The following is a 17,716-nucleotide window of genomic DNA, read 5'->3' on the forward strand; positions in this document are numbered from 1 at the left end:
TGCTTAATAAGTAAAGGAGAATGTGCACTTTATACCAGACTCCTCACAATTTTTTCACCAAATACTAAATTGCGTTTCCAGTGATATAAATGGTGAGAGCCTCTGGCCCGTAGGCAGCCCCAGGACATCACCTGATGGGCTGGGATAATACTTCCACTGCCTCAGCCCCCGAAAGTTTACAACATTCCGCCACTCCTGTGGGTTGTAGGTGGGAAGGTCTACTTGCAGCCAGCAGATTGTCATGGGTTTTCCCTGGAATTGCCCAGTTTCCTACCGTAATAATGCTGGCTGCTTCTGTATAAGTGGCATATTCTTGACTAGGACATGGAACACCAATCAAATCAAAATCAAGAAAAAAAAAACAAACTTTTTTTAAATCACTGCCCAACCATAATCTTAAATCATTCAAACCAAGGGACAGGGTAATGAAATTCTTCCCAGGACTTCTGGATATGTTGCCCGAAGTAATAATTGCTCCAGATATGATAAATTAATTTGTAAAAGAAGATTGGCTCATTGTAAAATTGTTTAATTCTAGAGAAACTAAGCAGACAAGGTCACAGAGGATGGTGGGTGAAGAACAAACAATATATCTTCCTGAACAATGGAGATACCATGAAAATCACCGTGTTCACTGACATTAGAGAATAGCCATGACAATAATGTCTATGGCAATGATGGTAAATGAAGTGTTACCACATTACCACTACCGTGACTACTCCGAGAAACAGCAGCCTGGTCATAACCAAACACAGAATGGCTCTCTGAGGCTTAACGCCACATTCACAAAAGAAACTGAAATGATACAAGTGCCATAAGTTACCTGAGCTGAAATGGTACAATAAATTACCTGACCACCAAGACACTAAAATTCTCTGCAAACATACATCCCTCAGAAAAGCTTGAAAGCTTTCTGTGGAAAATGAGCAGAGTCGTGTCGGTTGTACCATAAACATATATCTCTATATTGGGATTGACCTGAAGCATGATACGTACATGTACCTCTACATTTAGATTAAGATGCATCACATGTATATGTGGGATAGACAGAACACTACGAGATTGGCAGGACCATCCTACACAAGCACACCTGCTCCAAATGTGTACCTCCATATGTGGATTTCTGGAAGCATCAAATACATGTGTATCTCTACATGAAGACTGACAGGACTATCATACAAGTACCTCTACAAGTTAACTGATGGGACTATCACATGTGTACCTCTACATGATAATTTATGAAAACATCATATGCAGGTGTACCTCTACATGTTAACTGATGGAACCATCACATATATGTACCTTCACATGTTAACTGATGGAACCAGGATGTTTATCTCTACATGGTGACTGATGGGACCATTAGATGTTTATCTTTACACAGTGACTGATGGGAACATCACGTGTAACTCCTTGACATGTTAACTGATGGAAACATTACATGTGTATCCCTACATGTTGACTGATGGGACCATCACATATACATGTAAGTGTACTTCTACATTTACGTGTAAATGCTGTCTTGTCAGGGATCCACGCTAAAAAGCTGAGCTTGGAGCTTCACTTCAAGAAATCCTTAGTTCAAAGAGACATATTGCCATTATATTAGACATTATCTGCATAAAGTTGAGACTTTCAAATGTCTAATGACCTGTATCTGATTCTGAGTGAACAATCAACTGTTCGGTTTTATCTGGGTTTCCCTTCGACAATCAACTTAAGTCACTATATTTAGAAGACTGACTTTTTGACTGGATTACCTCCCCTTGTCATCTAGATGACAGCGAACTTTGAGATCTCAGACACAATATAATTGTGTTGTACTTATGTGGCCTACCACGTACATGTAACTTGTAACATGTAGCAGTTCTGCCATACAGACCGCTTGAAATTATCACTACTTTATAATACATTATCGATAGAATGGAAGATCGTATTCGGGTTACTAGTCTTATAATGTTGCATTGTGGGAATCTTTGCACTGCCTCATTTGCATGTTATCTCATCAAGCAAACAGTTTAGATCGGTGACGTATTTCCCCTCGTAATACTCTTCATTTACATCTTTCATAAAACAGACACCCAGGAGTTTAGTCAAACGCAAAGTTCTCAATTTTGTATTTACCTCAAAAATTCTGAATTTCTTTGGACGATATGTCCCTTTAAAGGTACATTTTAATAGCCAGTGATTTTCACCACAGTACGTGATGAGCTGCAACTTGTTTACTTCATATTAAAAATGTCCACAAATAGGGCACGTGATTCCTAAGAGCCTGTGCGCTCCCTGTCCATATCCAGACCAGAGTTAAAGACTACTTGCTCACAGTTATAGTGCCTGAAATGTTTCCTCAATACATAGTTCACTTTGCATATGATACATGTAGTCCCTGCCACTTCTTGAATACCAGTATATACTTACAAAAGGTAACCTGATTCCAATTTGAAACAAATTTCTGACAAATAACGATGACATCATGCCATAATAAAATAATATTAAAACTGTGGTACATGTAAGTTGATCACCATGTCCATTTTAGTAGAAACTACACAGTTCTGTATAAACATGTAAACTGTCAATTTAATGCTTCAGACTGGGCTTGCTAGGATAATATGGTAATTCCTGGGCAGGAATGTAACTGTCCAACAGCCTGAGTTATGGTTCCTGTTATCTCTAAGTTGATTCTGTGCCTGTCAGAGGATCTCCAGCAGTGGTACTCTTTCCCAGGCCTGAAGGTTGTCCCTGCGTGTTGTTTTCTCCGAGGCGTTTGTCCTGGAGGATTACCTGATTGATTGAGTCTGTCACTTCCATCTGCTCCTCAGTCATCATAATGATGGTCTCCACACATGCCTCTTCCTGGCTGACCACATCGCTGTCCTGGCTCATGGTCACAGCTTCTACATTACCACTAATCTCACTCATTGTCTCCACTTGAGCACTGCTGCCAACCTCACTCATGTTAACAGTTTGTACAACATTCCCATCCTCACTGATCCTCACAGTGTGAACACCATCCTCAGCCTGCATGATCCTCACATTTTGCACACCATTGCTATCCTTGTTTATCCTCACAGTCTGGACATCACTGCCATCCTCGTTGATCCTCACAGTCTCTACAGCACTCCCATCCTCGTTGATCCTCACAGTCCGTACACCACTCCCTGCATCAATGATCCTCACAGTCTGTACCTGACTGTCATGGATGGCCTGAGAGCTGCTATGCATGACCCCTAGTTGGAACTCCTGGGGGTATTGATGGTCAGAGTTCATGACCACTCCCTCCACGTCATTGTCAGGGTTCATGATCAGGGCCTCTATGTCACCCTCTTCCTGGGCCATAGAGACCATGTGGGCAGGCACGGTGGCCACTGTCTGCCCAGTGTGTGGGTCCAGCACTCTCAGGTCATCGCCTGGCTCCCCGAGCACCACATACTGGGAGCCTTCCTCCAGATCCTCTGCGCTATTTAACACCATCGTCTCCTCTCCTGCTCCAGAGGCTATGATCTCCACATTCTGAATTTGATCCACAGGAATCTCAGAGGCCTGAACCACAACCAACTCTGTGGACTGTAGCAAAAACAATATCAATGAGCATACATACAAACATGAGTTTGAGACTGAAACCAGACTCTATGAATGCACCTGTAAATAATGGGTCAGACACAGACGTAAACGCTAGTTTATTCATTTAAGACAGCTTAAGACAGTTTGGTCAAGTCTATTGGTTTACTCTGGTAGATACAACCTTTCGATTTCTGAGAACAAAACACTATCAAATGAAACTGATCCCAGGAGGAAATAATGAAATAAACTTAAACAAATGAACTCCTCAAGTTAATGTTACTACATCATATCAAACACATTTGTGGGATTTCAAATCAAGCAGTAAGGATTTATTATTTCCCTGATTAGAAAACATATTTCTAAGTATGCTATATCAATAAAACTTTTTCAATGTATCATGTTCTATCATAAAGAAATGTAAAATCTAATGTTTGAGTGTGACAGCCATGACCTGAAGGTACGACTAAGACACCTACCAGTTGTCCATGTGAATCCTGGGACGCAGTGGACACAGGAAGGGTATCAGGCATGATATACTGTTGGGTGTCAGCCACCACTGAGGAGAACTCTGCCAGTACTGTTGGGTAGCCCTCCTGAGATTTGTTTTCCCCCTGAGGGAAATACGTACAAGGCACTGAAAAACCACAACGAAATCTGCTGAAATCTGACACAATCACACTATAAAACTTTGGGCTGTGCTGCATATTTCTAAACAAGGGATTTTACATAAAGCAGAGTCAATACGTCAGAAACTACGATAACCGTCATTATATAGGACTAGCACTGCTTAAAACACATATCTATTACCCTAGCCTTAAAAAAGTAAAGGATGTCTGCCAGAAACTACAAATTTTTCAAATAAATTCACACCTGTTCGTACCTGGTTTCCAATGCAGCTCAATAGAACACTTAGTCAAGAGATCTTTTGAAGAAAAACTGAATCAGTGTTAGGACCAGGAACAGTGTATATTACACACATAACAGACTGAGATGAACTTAGGCAAGCAACAGGAATAACAGAAACGCACCAAGGGCTACCTTTTGCTTTCAGGTGTCTTCCCAAAGTGCCATGTTCGGCAAAGGCTCTGCCACAGTGCTTACACTTGAAAGGTTTTTCACCAGTATGCATTCGCACATGTCGTTGAAGAGAGCCTTTTTCACGGAAGAATTTGTGGCACTGAAGGCATTCATAAGGCAGAACATCACTGTGGGTTCTTGAGTGAACCTTGGCAGCATTCTGAAAGGAAAACCATATTGCTTGTGTATGTTTGTTAGGCTTTCATTTGGAAATCAACAAAAAGCTATTAAACTTTATACCTGATAACAATTAAAGTTCTAAAAAAACTTACAATATTATGTGATGATTAAGCACTTTTTCTTTCTTTTTTTTATGTTTTCTGCTTTATTTTCACTTACAAGTGTGTATGGTTTTTTTAAGATATAAATAACCTACATGCAGAGACAAATAGGGCAATCAACTGCAGCTCCTACACGGCATTGATTAGCTGTGGACATGTTAGATATAACGAGTGGGCATAAAAGAATGGGCTGTACTTTGATGCTGCATAGCTCCATTATTCTTTCTTTAAACCCTTTCAAACTTTAGACATGCAAATGGCACGATATTGTAAATATACTGACCAGTTTTCAAGGTCATAGCTTGAGTAGTGTCTACACAGGGTTAAAATGAAAACATAGCCTCAAAAACCTGATAGCTGTCATGAGTAGACCGTGCGCTGCACCTGTGTGACACGCGTCAATCGAGTGTCGTCTGGAAAAATTGTCTGGCTCTACTGTCAGAGAAACTCTTCTGCCAGATAGGCACAAGTTTTGCTAAATCAAGATGGTTTTCTCTATGGCGGACAAGGAATTGATCGCCTTTTCAAGTAAAACAAGGTAGAACATCATTTTAAAATATCTAAAAAAAACATGAGTTTTTGACTCTATTTTGATTTTGGTCCCATGAACCAATCTTAAAGGATGAAAATGAAATTTGGTCTATATACTTAGGACATAATGCCTTTTGAGTGAGTAAATTTTTAGAAGCTGACATAAGAGGGTTTCGGAGATATTGAGTGTCAAAGTATGGCCCATTTTTTTATGCCCACCCTACATAACAACAGGTTTCAAAACTTTCAAGCATATTACGGTAAGCACCACAGAAGAACATTGTTGTTATGGGAGTGGCATTCATGTAAACAGGTACGCTTTGTGAAATGGTCCATGAAACAAGGTGTGCTCTAGTTAGAAATCGCGGGTACGGTAATGCAGGAGGTAATGTTCACTAAGTGGAGGGGTTTGTCCACTCACTGATGTTTTGAAGGTCTTCTCACAGACGTTGCACTGGAATGGACGCTCTCCACTATGGCTCTTCAGGTGCTCTCTGACATGAGAGATCCTCTTAAACAGCTTCCCACACTCTCCACACTTGTACTGTCTCTCCTCTGTGTGCACGGCCACATGTTTGGTCAGGGTGTCCCGACAGGTGAATGTCTTCTCACATTGCATGCATTTGAAAGGGCGTTCCCCTAAACACATCAGAATGACAAACTGAAGCAAAGATCTTAAAACTCAAAAGCACTTAAAACAGCTGGGTTTGAGTACAGATATTACATCTGCGCGTTACTATTACAGCTTGATTGCAGTATGTACATGCACAGATGTCTTATATACCAGTGTGTTCTTGACACAGGACATTTTTTTTTTACAAAAAGCAAATGAAATCTAATATTATAGCTGAGGATACATTGCTTACCTGTATGAGTCTTCATGTGCTGGTTGATGTAGCTCTGACCACGTAATGATTTCTGACATATCGGGCAGGTGTACACGGCCTTCTCCCCCTGGCTCATGCTGACCGAGGACACATCAGAGCCATACCCTTGAACCTCCAACAGCTGCTGAACAGCCAGTTTAGCATCCCTGCTGGGAGATAAACACACATCTTGTTTGACAAACCTTAGAAGATTCACGAAAAGGATGATTATGGTTTTAAGAATACCCTAAATGACCATAAATTTGCCCATGACTAACTTGCACATTTTTCCTGATTCTGAGAGTTCTACTGAGATTAGAAACGTATTTGAGGTTTGCTTGGAACATGGGTGATATTTCCTACTGGAAAAATGTGAGTTTCAGCACCACAAATAAAATCTTGTGACATTTACATGCCTCTAAAAATGCACTGTAGTGGGTGAAATTTGAGGTCATTTAGGGTAATAAAGAAAGTTGTGCTCAAAAAGTGAGGAAAGAAAATCCATTTTTGAAGCTTATTTTTATACCTCTTAACAACTGCTGTCTTGTGCATATTTTCCGGCAGTGGTCTGAAATGTTCAGGAATGCCGTCATCGATCAACTAACTGGAAATGAAGACTACTTAGCACCCTCTTTTCACGTTGATATCATGACTACTGGCTACTTAATTTCTCGACTGACCTGTTGCTTAGAGCCCCCTAAGAATAAAGCTGAGAAGACTTTTGTACATTTTTGTGTAAGAACACACCTGCAACTGTAACCTGCATATTACAAAATAAAGATCAAACGTTTCTTATATCCTTTCATGTCTACTGCTGGTGCATCAGATCATGGGGTTTAGTGTACCAGTGTGTAAAGCTACCAGCGTGTACCAGTGTGTAAAGCTACATGTATGCGTATATAATATGCGTTACTATCAACAATGATAAATGACAAATATATATCAAATGTATACATCAAATGTATATATACATGTATTTCACAAACTATAACAATAACAGCCAACCACTGTATAACACTGGTGTGGAGATTTTGATCTACATCTGTATTCTTGAGCATGGCATAGAATACCAACCAAATAAAAAAAGTCTACACCTGCAGAAACACCTGCTACACATGCTTCTGGCAGGTATGGTACAAGTGGTCTCTGTATCTTACCACCAGCGACTCATGTCACTAATGATATTGGTCATTCCTTCATAATGCAGTTCTACAACTTGTTGCCACTAGCAATTTCTGATCTGATCAAGTGCTATCATGAATTCAATCAGATGTGCAATCACAGAAGCTTATGACTCCCATCTTGTGAAGTGCTACCATGGATTCAGACAGATGTGCAATCACAGAAGCTTGTGACCCCCATCTTGTGAAGTGCAACCATGGATTCAGACAGATGTGCAATCACAGAAACTTGTGACCCCCATCTTGTGAAGTGCTACCATGGATTCACACAGATGTGCAATCACAGAAACTTGTGACCCCCATCTTGTGAAGTGCTACCATGGATTCACACAGATGTGCAATCACAGAAGCTTATGACTCCCATCTTGTGAAGTGCAACCATGGATTCAGACAGATGTGCAATCACAGAAGCTTATGACTCCCATCTTGTGAAGTGCTACCATGGATTCAGACAGATGTGCAATCACAGAAGCTTGTGACCCCCATCTTGTGAAGTGCAACCATGGATTCAGACAGATGTGCAATCACAGAAGCTTATGACTCCCATCTTGTGAAGTGCTACCATGGATTCAGACAGATGTGCAATCACAGAAGCTTGTGACCCCCATCTTGTGAAGTGCAACCATAGATTCAGACAGATGTGCAATCACAGAAGCTTGTGACTCCCATCTTGTGAAGTGCTACCATGGATTCACACAGATGTGCAATCACAGAAGCTTGTGACTCCCATCTTGTGAAGTGCAACCATGGATTCAGACAGATGTGCAATCACAGAAGCTTATGACCCCCATCTTGTGAAGTGCAACCATGGATTCAGACAGATGTGCAATCACAGAAGCTTGTGACTCCCATCTTGTGAAGTGCTACCATGGATTCACACAGATGTGCAATCACAGAAGCTTGTGACTCCCATCTTGTGAAGTGCAACCATGGATTCAGACAGATGTGCAATCACAGAAGCTTATGACCCCCATCTTGTGAAGTGCAACCATGGATTCAGACAGATGTGCAATCACAGAAGCTTATGACCCACATCTTGTGAAGTGCTACCATGGATTCACACAGACGTGCAATCATAGAAGTGTATGGCCCCCATCTTGTGAAGTCCTAACATGGGTGAAGAGAAATCCTGTGCTTTAAGCAATCTGTTCATACAACTCAGCTGGGCACAGAGAGAAACCTAGCTACTAATTACCTACCTGAGTGTTTTCTCTGAAGTGGCAGCTGTACTATCATTGGGTACCTGAGCAATGGTGACAACGGGCCCCTGATGGGTCTAAAACACAGCAAATATATTGTACACTATTTATTTGATCAGTGTTTAATACACTACTCACGAATTTTTCGCCTGCTTATAGCAGTCAGGTTTGTGGGTTGAGGAAACCATATTGTCTAAAGAAACCACCGTCCTTTGTCAGATCCCTGACAAACTTCCTGACTTAAAGCCGCAGCTGAGACAGTGAGAGCTGAACTTTAGCAAAAAAACTGTGCCCGACAGTCGCAGCTAACCAGTGCTTGAACAGTCTGAGTCAGCAAGGGCCCCAAGTCACACTAAATCATCCCCCAAACAGATAGGTACTGGACTGGATATGGCACTTAATACTCACATTTGCCTTATTTGTGTGGGTCACACTAAGCTGTTCAGCCAGTCAGCTACTTCACCAGTTATTCTTTAAATAACCCTTTTGTGTCAATACTGTTAAAAGACTGCAGCAAATGGTTTCTGGGTAAATGGTGTAACATGTAGGAATGAAAGTGCAACATGTAGGAATGAAAGTGTTTAAGGTGATACATGTATGTATCAGTATCTAAAGTGCCTGGACAATATGACATAACTCACAAATCTGATAAATCAGATGGTGTCAATCTGATTTGTAAGACAATGTTACATGTATCATACAAACTTGGTGACACTGAATGTACTTCTTAACAGAGGAGCAGCCTTGACCTCACCTTTTGGACATGTATATTCTGTTTATGGTGAAGCAGTTGGTCTTGTGAGTCGGCCACATAGTGACACAGTTCACAGCGGAACGAGGTATCAGCCAGGTGCAGGCGTAAATGTGATTTGAGATCCTCCACACTGCCACAACTCAATCTACACACCTAGCCAGACAAGCAGAAACCAGAAATTAATATCTCCATATATCTTCATGTATCTTAATATATTCATAATATCTTAGCATATAAATGGCAGCCTCTTTGTAAAAACACTGTTGGTCATTTTTATGTATGGCATGTTTTACAAGGCATTGAGAGGACACCTATACCTCACCTCATGGAGCAGTTCATAAAACTGCATAATGTTCGAAAAAGAAGTGATACATTTAAATACTGACCTCTACAACAAAATAAAGTAGAATGATGTTATCCATTAATTAAGCACTGCTAATGTCATGCCATTAAATCAACAGTGATTAAGTGCTTAGGGTTTAACACCGTACTTAGGGTTTAACATCGTCTTATGACGATGGACTCCTTGGAGTGCATGCACGTGTAGTTTGCCTCCTTGTTGTAGGACAGATTTCCGCTGCTCTTTCATCTAGTGCAACTTCACTGAGACCACTTAAGGCAAGTAAGCCCCCCAACCAAGTCACTGTGGACTATGGCCTTTGATATGCAAATCGTGTACCATCGGTGGTAATTGCAACCCTGTGAATGGTTCAGCAAATGTTGAGCATTTGTACTAAAAAACTCATTGGAGCGGTCTTTGATATGCAAATCACTAGCTACAGTTGGCTCTCCTTGTACTATGGGTGGCCGCTGCAATCATATGATTGGCTGATACTCAGATGATAAAGTCACTGCCTACATGGATGGTTTAAACATTCCGTAGCAGTCTAAGAAGGCACATGCTTCAGCTATTGTCATAGGATCCTAGCAGTAATGTGGAAAGCTTTTTACAGATAATGTGTGTACCAGAGATAATGAAATCCAACAATTAAATGTAGGTAAACTATGAAATTCTATACACCTGATAAAATAGCTAGAGAGACAATAAGCTTCTCTAGATGTATATGTTTGAATAAGAAACTGTAGCCCAACATGAACGAAACCTGTGCTTACAGGAGAACAGAGTCAGTCAACAAAACTGAAAAATGATTACACATCTGGCAAAATTGCCCGACACACAAGAGAAAAAAGATCTCTTATCAGCCTAGTTTGTAAGTGCAGACATGATCAATGTTAAGTATTGGGTATTTGGATGAAAAAAACGAGAGAGATGGACGAAGTACAGCTTACCCTACAGGCGTTCTCTGGCAGTTGCACAGGCATGGTTAAGATAGTCTTCTCCTCAGAAGCGTCTATAACTTCCTCTCCTAATTCAACAGAATCCCTCTTCTGAAATTATACATTGTCCACATGACACATACACTCTATGCAGATCTACAACTTCATGATGCCTGCTATATGAGTCATTATATGCATAGTTGTCCCCCTTAATGAATGTGCAGAGGTAAAGGATGAAATTCAAGCCGTTGCTGTTGCTCCCAACTCTCCTCATCACACCAACACACCAATTAACAGATTTACCACTATCCAACCCTTCTACCAGCAGCCACGTTACCAGTCGTTCCTCAATGTGTATCTCATTGTAGAGCTACTGTTTTATCACTTGCCGTGTTTATCTCCGGATTTACGGACGCCCCCTCTTTCTCTCCTTGGCTGTCCTCTACATCAGCCTCCTCGGCCCCTTTCCCACCCTTCTCCTCCTCACCTCTCTCTGCGGTTACCTGGAGGTTGACAGATGGCCCTTGTACACTTCCAGGTGCTTTTTCATCTATGGGTGCTGGGTGTTCAAAGCCCCATCTCTTTCCATACCTTGGAAGGTCTGTGTCCGACTTATTTCTACATGGAGTTCTGTAAGCGGAGGTTAGCATGTACAAGTATGTGACCCTAAACAGCAGCCATCAGCAGGAGAGAGCCTACTTATAATGGTCTTAAAAACACCTGTATGCATCTTACATGAGACTCACTGGTTTAGCTACAGTTTTTCGTCAGGATGTATCACAGGTAAGTGGCAAATGATGGTGGTCTCCCCAGGGCTCTGTGTAGTTTTCTCCACCCAAAGACTTCATATTGTTCAGTACATTGAGTTGGGCTCAAATGAACAAATAATTTTACATCTGATTCAAAATCAGAGGTGCATGGAGGCAAAATGACCACTATTTCAGCTTACTAAAAACCTGCCAAAAATACCACTAGCATACATCTGAATATCTAGCATCACTATGCAGTCAACATGCATATTTTTTCTCCATTATCTGTTAATCTATATGGAAAGTATTTATAAACATAACAAAACATTTGATTTATTTGATTGGTGTTTTACGCCTTACTCAAGAATATTTCACTTATATGACGGCAGACAGCATGATGGTGGGAGGAAACCGAGCAGAGCCAGGGGAACTCAACGACCATCCACAGGTTGCTGGAAGACCTTCGCACGTATGACCAGAGAGAAAGCCAGCATGAATTTGAACTCAAAGCGACTGCACCGATGACGTGCTAACCCCATCGGCACCCCCTAAAACATCTGACATATTATGCTATTAGTATACATGTAGATATATGTAACATATCTTTTACCTTGATTTTAAATGCCTAGTGAGGGCCCCACTTTCAGAAAAGCTACGACCACAAAGGTTACATGAGTAGGGCTTTTCTCCTGTAAAGAAAAAAAAAAACTGGACAAAACATGAACATCCTCCTGTAACTAATGACTCTTAGCTATAGTATGAATAGTATCATTTATGGCCGCGCATTTGTTTGCCATTGTTTGTACATTTACTTTTCCCTTACTCTTTCCTTAATGAAAGTTCTGTCATAAACAGTTTCCCTTAAATGTACATGTATAATCATTTTTCTTGACGAGCATATTTCAAAATTCTGAGGTTTGCATACACTGGATATAGTCATCACAAGTTGGGTGCAACATAACACTGTCCGAAACTGAACACTGATGCAACAGGCAGCAAGAAGGAACAGCCAGGAATATCACAGAAAATGGCCCAAAGATGTCCCCATCAGCTATATGTAGATGTACAGCTGTAACAGTGCTGCATCAAACAATGGCAGACAAAGATTCCCAAGGCTGAAAAGCTCACATTAGGCATGAAATCATCTAAAGCTATGATTGCAAGATCAGTAATAATATTTAAACATATTTACATAAACATAAACATATTTAAACAAATAATTGTTAAAGCTTGAGAGCGGGGAACATCTGTTCCCTAGTATGACCCCTGGGGGAGTACAGGACCAGCTCAGTTCTCTGTAGCATGGATCACTCACCTGTATGACGCCTGAGATGTCGGGTAAGTGAACCCTTGGTCTTGAATGAGTACGAACATCCATCAACTGTGCAGGGAAACAGTCTCTCATTGGTGTGAATCAGCATATGGGTCTTCAGCACACTAGCCTAGGGAAAATAATAGCCAGAATCACACAACAACACCAGGAAGATTCAAAGTGACATAGATGACAAAAGTAATACTGACACAGGGGGTGGCAATATGTTTGATTCAAAGTGATATAACAGATGACAAAAGTCAGGCTGACACAGGGGGAGAAAACAGTAAAATCACACAACAATAATATGGGTGTTAAGCATGCTATCCTTGGGAAGACAATAACAAGATTCACACAACAATAATATAGGTCTTCGGCATGCTAGCCTGGGGAAGACAATAGCAATATTCACACAACAATAATATGGGTCTTCAGCATGCTATCCTAGGGAAGTCAATATCAAGATTCACACAACAATAATATGGGTCTTCAGCACTCTATCCTAGGGAAGACAATAGCAATATTCACACAACAATAACATGGGTCTTCAGCATGCTATCCTAGGGAAGACAATAGCAATATTCACACAACAATAATATGGGTCTTCAGCATGCTAGCCTGGGGAAGACAATACCAATATTCGCACAACAATAACATGGGTCTTCAGCATGCTATCCTAGGGAAGACAATAACAAGATTCACACAACAATAATATAGGTCTTCGGCATGCTATCCTAGGGAAGACAATAACAAGATTCACACAACAATAATATAGGTCTTCGGCATGCTAGCCTGGGGAAGTCAAGAGCAATATTCACACAACAATAACATGGGTCTTCGGCATGCTAGGCTGGGGAAGACAATAGCAATATTCACACAACAATAATATGGGTCTTCAGCATGCTAGCCTGGGGAAGACAATAGCAATATTCACACAACAATAATATGGGTCTTCAGCATGCTATCCTAGGGAAGACAAAAGCAAGATCCACACAACAATAACATAGATCTTCAGCACGCTATCCTAGGGAAGACAATAACAAGATTCACACAACAATAATATGGGTCTTCAGCATGCTATCCTAGGGAAGACAATAGCAATATTCACACACCAATAATATGGGTCTTCGGCATGCTAGCCTAGGGAAGTCAATATCAAGATTCACACAACAATAATATAGGTCTTCAGCACTCTATCCTAGGGAAGACAATAGCAATATTCACATAACAATAATATGGGTCTTCAGCATGCTTTCCTTGGAAAGACAATAGCAAGATTCACACACCAATAATATGGGTCTTCGGCATGCTAGCCTAGGGAAGACAAAAGCAAGATTCACACAACAATAATATGGGTCTTCAGCATGCTAGCCTAGGGAAGTCAAAAGCAAGATTCACACAATAACAGTAGGAATATTCAAAGTGACACGACAGATGAAAAAGCAGGATTGACGCTGGGGTACAATACGGAGATTCAAAGCGACATTAGAGCTTAGAATGTGACTCAACTCAACCGATCAGAACTGGCCCCAGCTGCTGATGGCCATACGACTTTAAGATTAAAAGGCTGGCTACCAGTCAAGTAAAGCTTCAGCCAAGTCCAGACAATATTTCACATACAAGAGTGCGTAGAACCCGATGCAACAATTGGATTATGTAGAGTTTGTTCTTAAGCACTTGTGTATGTCAAGCTTTACAGATTACATTTCATCTGACAGCAAGTGACTACCTCTTTGAACTTGTTGCCACAGATTTCACAGATGTGAGGTTTATCCCCCAGGCCTGTTGTCCTCCTAGTCCGGGGCTTCTTCTGGACAGGCTGATCATCTTCCTCTCTGTCCTCCTCCGCTGCACCCTCATGCTCCTCGTCTGTCCCTGAGGTGTGAGCAGACTCCTTGAAAGGGTCAGAGTCTTGTCGTAACTTGTGGTCATACTCCAGGTGCCGTTTCAAAGCTGCTACCCTACAAAGTACAAACACTGTACAGAACATGTCATTCACTGTTTGCGACTTAATTCAGCACTACAAACACAGCACTACAAACTATTCAATGTTCAGGTTTAAAAACATGCAGCGACTCACAGCACTATAATTTTAATGTCATCAATGAGAACTTGACAACAGCAAAAAATATCTCATTACTTATTAATTTATACATTTCAAGCCATCTTCATTATTTCCCTTACATGATGGCAGTCAGGTTAATGTCCAGAAGAAACCAGGCAGAGTGGGAGGAAAACCACTGCTCCAGTTGTTGTCTTTTAATATGATAAACCTTAACCTTCTGACTTAAAGCTGCAGCCGAATCACCTGAGCTATACAAATACATGTACCCGCACCCAAAATTTTTCATGCCAGTGATGAGATTTTACTTTCTTTCATCCTCCATATTTAAAAGCTATAGTATTAAAAACCACTTGTCTACACACACATATCTTTACATAGCTCTAAGATTCAAGATCACTTTTATTCAAGCCAACATCGCTGATTGGGAAGAATATCTAATCATCAACTATCAACTAAATTTTTCACATCTGCATTACCTGTTGAATTCTTTGGTACAAACAGAACAGCTATAGGTGAACTTCTGAGTAATCAAGCTTTCATCCACAGCCTTTTGTTGGCTGGATACTGCCAAATCAAATATCATAAAATACAGTTTACTTCAAGATGAGAATAATATTTAACAACTGCTTTAAAGAATAAAACAAGAGGGTACTGTTATCAAAGGAAAAAACATGTAGAGGAATGGTTGTATAATGAAAGTCATGAATGATGGCAATGGATAGACCTAATGTAATGATACATTTAAATTATAATTTTATGATACATTTATGCATGGATTAAGTGTTGTGCTAGAAGAGAGCTGCTAATGTTATATATATATATATAATAAAAAGACCTTGAAGACTTAAAAGTTACCTGCATAATTTAATTGGCTTAAACTATCAGTTATTTCTGCATGTCACAAATACCTCTCTTCTGGACCGGTTTCTTCTCCTGGCTTGTCTGTGTGGCAGCTGCATCTTGATTGGTTTTGATGTTTTTCTTCGGAACAACATTGGGTACAAACATGCGCCGGTCTTTTGCAGAGCGACTGTATGTCACTTGACAGCTGTCATGTGAAACCTTATGCTCCAAATAGTCTTTGATATTAGAGAAGACCAACTTACACTTCCCACAATAGTGAACATCATCATATGTTGTCCCTTCCTCTGGAAGAGACATAATGGAAATAATCCAATTATTATTACAGAACTAATCTATGATAACTATCATCCTGCTATTCACTGCTGTCCTCATGTGTGATTTACAAGGAAGCTCTGAAAGGACAGAAGACCTGTTGGCCTAGTGAAAAGCCTGTCCATTTTTCTTACTGAGTGACCCATTGAGCATGGAGCAAGATATACATGTAGTTCCAACAGCTCCTATGGAGAGAAATTTCCACAAATGTGATTTACCTGTAACTTAATCACTGAGTGATTGACTGACTGATGCTGAACGGCACACTTAATTTTTCACTGATATGATTGCAGCCAGATTCATCACATCATGGGGGAAGGTATTGGGGAGGGGGCGTGAAAGGTACTTGCCTCCAATCACAGACAAGGCTTGCTCACTCAGTCACCTAAAGACGCACATGACATAATCGTAGTATTGTCAATCTTAGACGTTTCTCAGAATTGACAGAACAAGCAACAAAATGTCAACCACAGCATGGTATTACAGCTTTAGTTGCTTAACAGAAAGTAAATTTTCATGCAAGTTAGTAAGGTTGCCGTAGTACACTTGTTTATCTGCAAGTCTCAGAAAAGGTAACTACCATGTTTGATGCTAGTGACTTCATAAGACCAGTAATGAATCATTTATGGAAATAGAAGGAGTATATATATATATGTGTGTGTGTGTGAAAGGCTCCTTCAGACAGTCTCTTGTCCGATAAGTCCTTTCTAAACAATGGCTGCTGTCACAAAGTGGTGTCAACTGGCTCTTACCTCTCAGCTCGCCTAAATATGCAACATCCCAGGTATCTTCCATTAGGTAATGGCACACCAGCCCCGTATTCACGACACGGCAGACCATTTTTATACAAGGCGGCCATTAGGCTCGTCTTTTCAGATTTGACGCGCATGAGCCATCTAGGAACAATAACTTTTTCAAGACTCATAAATGTGATCAAGGCAAAATGGCTGCTGCTTAAGCGATAACTGTGAGGTTAATTTGGGTCTCATGTGTCGATCCTTACCAAGTGGAATATCTGTGAGATCGAGCTGATAGGTAAGAGACAAAGTTTACACCACTTTTGGACTGCAGCCATTGGTTTAGAAAGGGCTTATCAGAGATAGCGTGAATCGGTGTATGGTTCCCCCTGGGGTTACGATAGTCCGCCAGCCCAATATGAAGAGTGAAGTTGAAGTAGGCACTTCAATATTACTTTTCACCAACTAATCACCTCTTAATTTGTACTAAAGTTCGAACAGCGGACATATTTGTTGGTGAGAACGTGCTCGAAATTTTGGTACTTGACTTTGTTTGGTACTAATATGATTCATTCATTTTGCTTCAAACCTGACGCAGTGAGTAGGACGATCACATCAATTTGGAAAAAGAGACCATATTTAGTTGTTGACATTTTTGTCCCCAGTAATCTAAGCCACGCAATCGAAGTGCAATCAACTTATTGAGACAGCTATGGACGCTGTTACTCAAGCCCGTATACGTAATGCACAGATTTGCTCTAATGAGAAGTTCACATGGGACATTTTCATTCCATCGTCTGCTAAATTTACCTTCCCCGGCGACGACAATGTGAACCCGAACCGCTGATGGTTTGTCGCTCTCGGAAGACATGGCGATTTGCGACAATCGACAAAAGGGGTAGGAAAGCCTTTGCGCCGGCGCAACATTTTGATAAAATCGCACTGCGCA

General features: G+C 40.8%; 1 protein-coding gene across 1 annotated transcript; it reads right to left on the reverse strand.

The window, feature by feature from the left end:
* Window positions 1–2,635: 2,635 nt before the first annotated feature.
* LOC135461895 (transcription factor E4F1-like) lies at window positions 2,636–17,638 on the reverse strand. Its single transcript, XM_064739173.1, has 15 exons — window positions 17,578–17,638; window positions 15,763–16,002; window positions 15,331–15,418; window positions 14,519–14,750; window positions 12,793–12,919; window positions 12,088–12,166; window positions 11,118–11,358; window positions 10,741–10,839; window positions 9,451–9,603; window positions 8,697–8,773; window positions 6,317–6,486; window positions 5,872–6,089; window positions 4,600–4,798; window positions 4,038–4,195; window positions 2,636–3,564 (listed from the first exon to the last, which is right to left on the reverse strand). Exons 1-15 carry the CDS (start codon window positions 17,636–17,638, stop codon window positions 2,671–2,673), a joined length of 3,036 nt encoding a protein of 1,011 aa, XP_064595243.1. The 3' UTR covers window positions 2,636–2,670.
* Window positions 17,639–17,716: the final 78 nt, after the last annotated feature.

This window comes from Liolophura sinensis, chromosome 1, assembly GCF_032854445.1.
Source record: "Liolophura sinensis isolate JHLJ2023 chromosome 1, CUHK_Ljap_v2, whole genome shotgun sequence".
Lineage (NCBI taxonomy): Eukaryota > Metazoa > Mollusca > Polyplacophora > Chitonida > Chitonidae > Liolophura > Liolophura sinensis.

Coding starts and splice junctions, on each gene's coding strand:
- LOC135461895 (XM_064739173.1), bottom strand. CDS start 17,638: ATGTCTTCCGAGAGCGACAAACCATCAGCGGTTCGGGTTCACATTGTC. Junction 8,774..9,450: donor AGAATATACATGTCCAAAAG/GTGAGGTCAAGG, acceptor GCTGTGTTTTAG/ACCCATCAGGGGCCCGTTGT. Junction 4,799..5,871: donor AGAAGACCTTCAAAACATCA/GTGAGTGGACAA, acceptor TTTTCCTTTCAG/AATGCTGCCAAGGTTCACTC.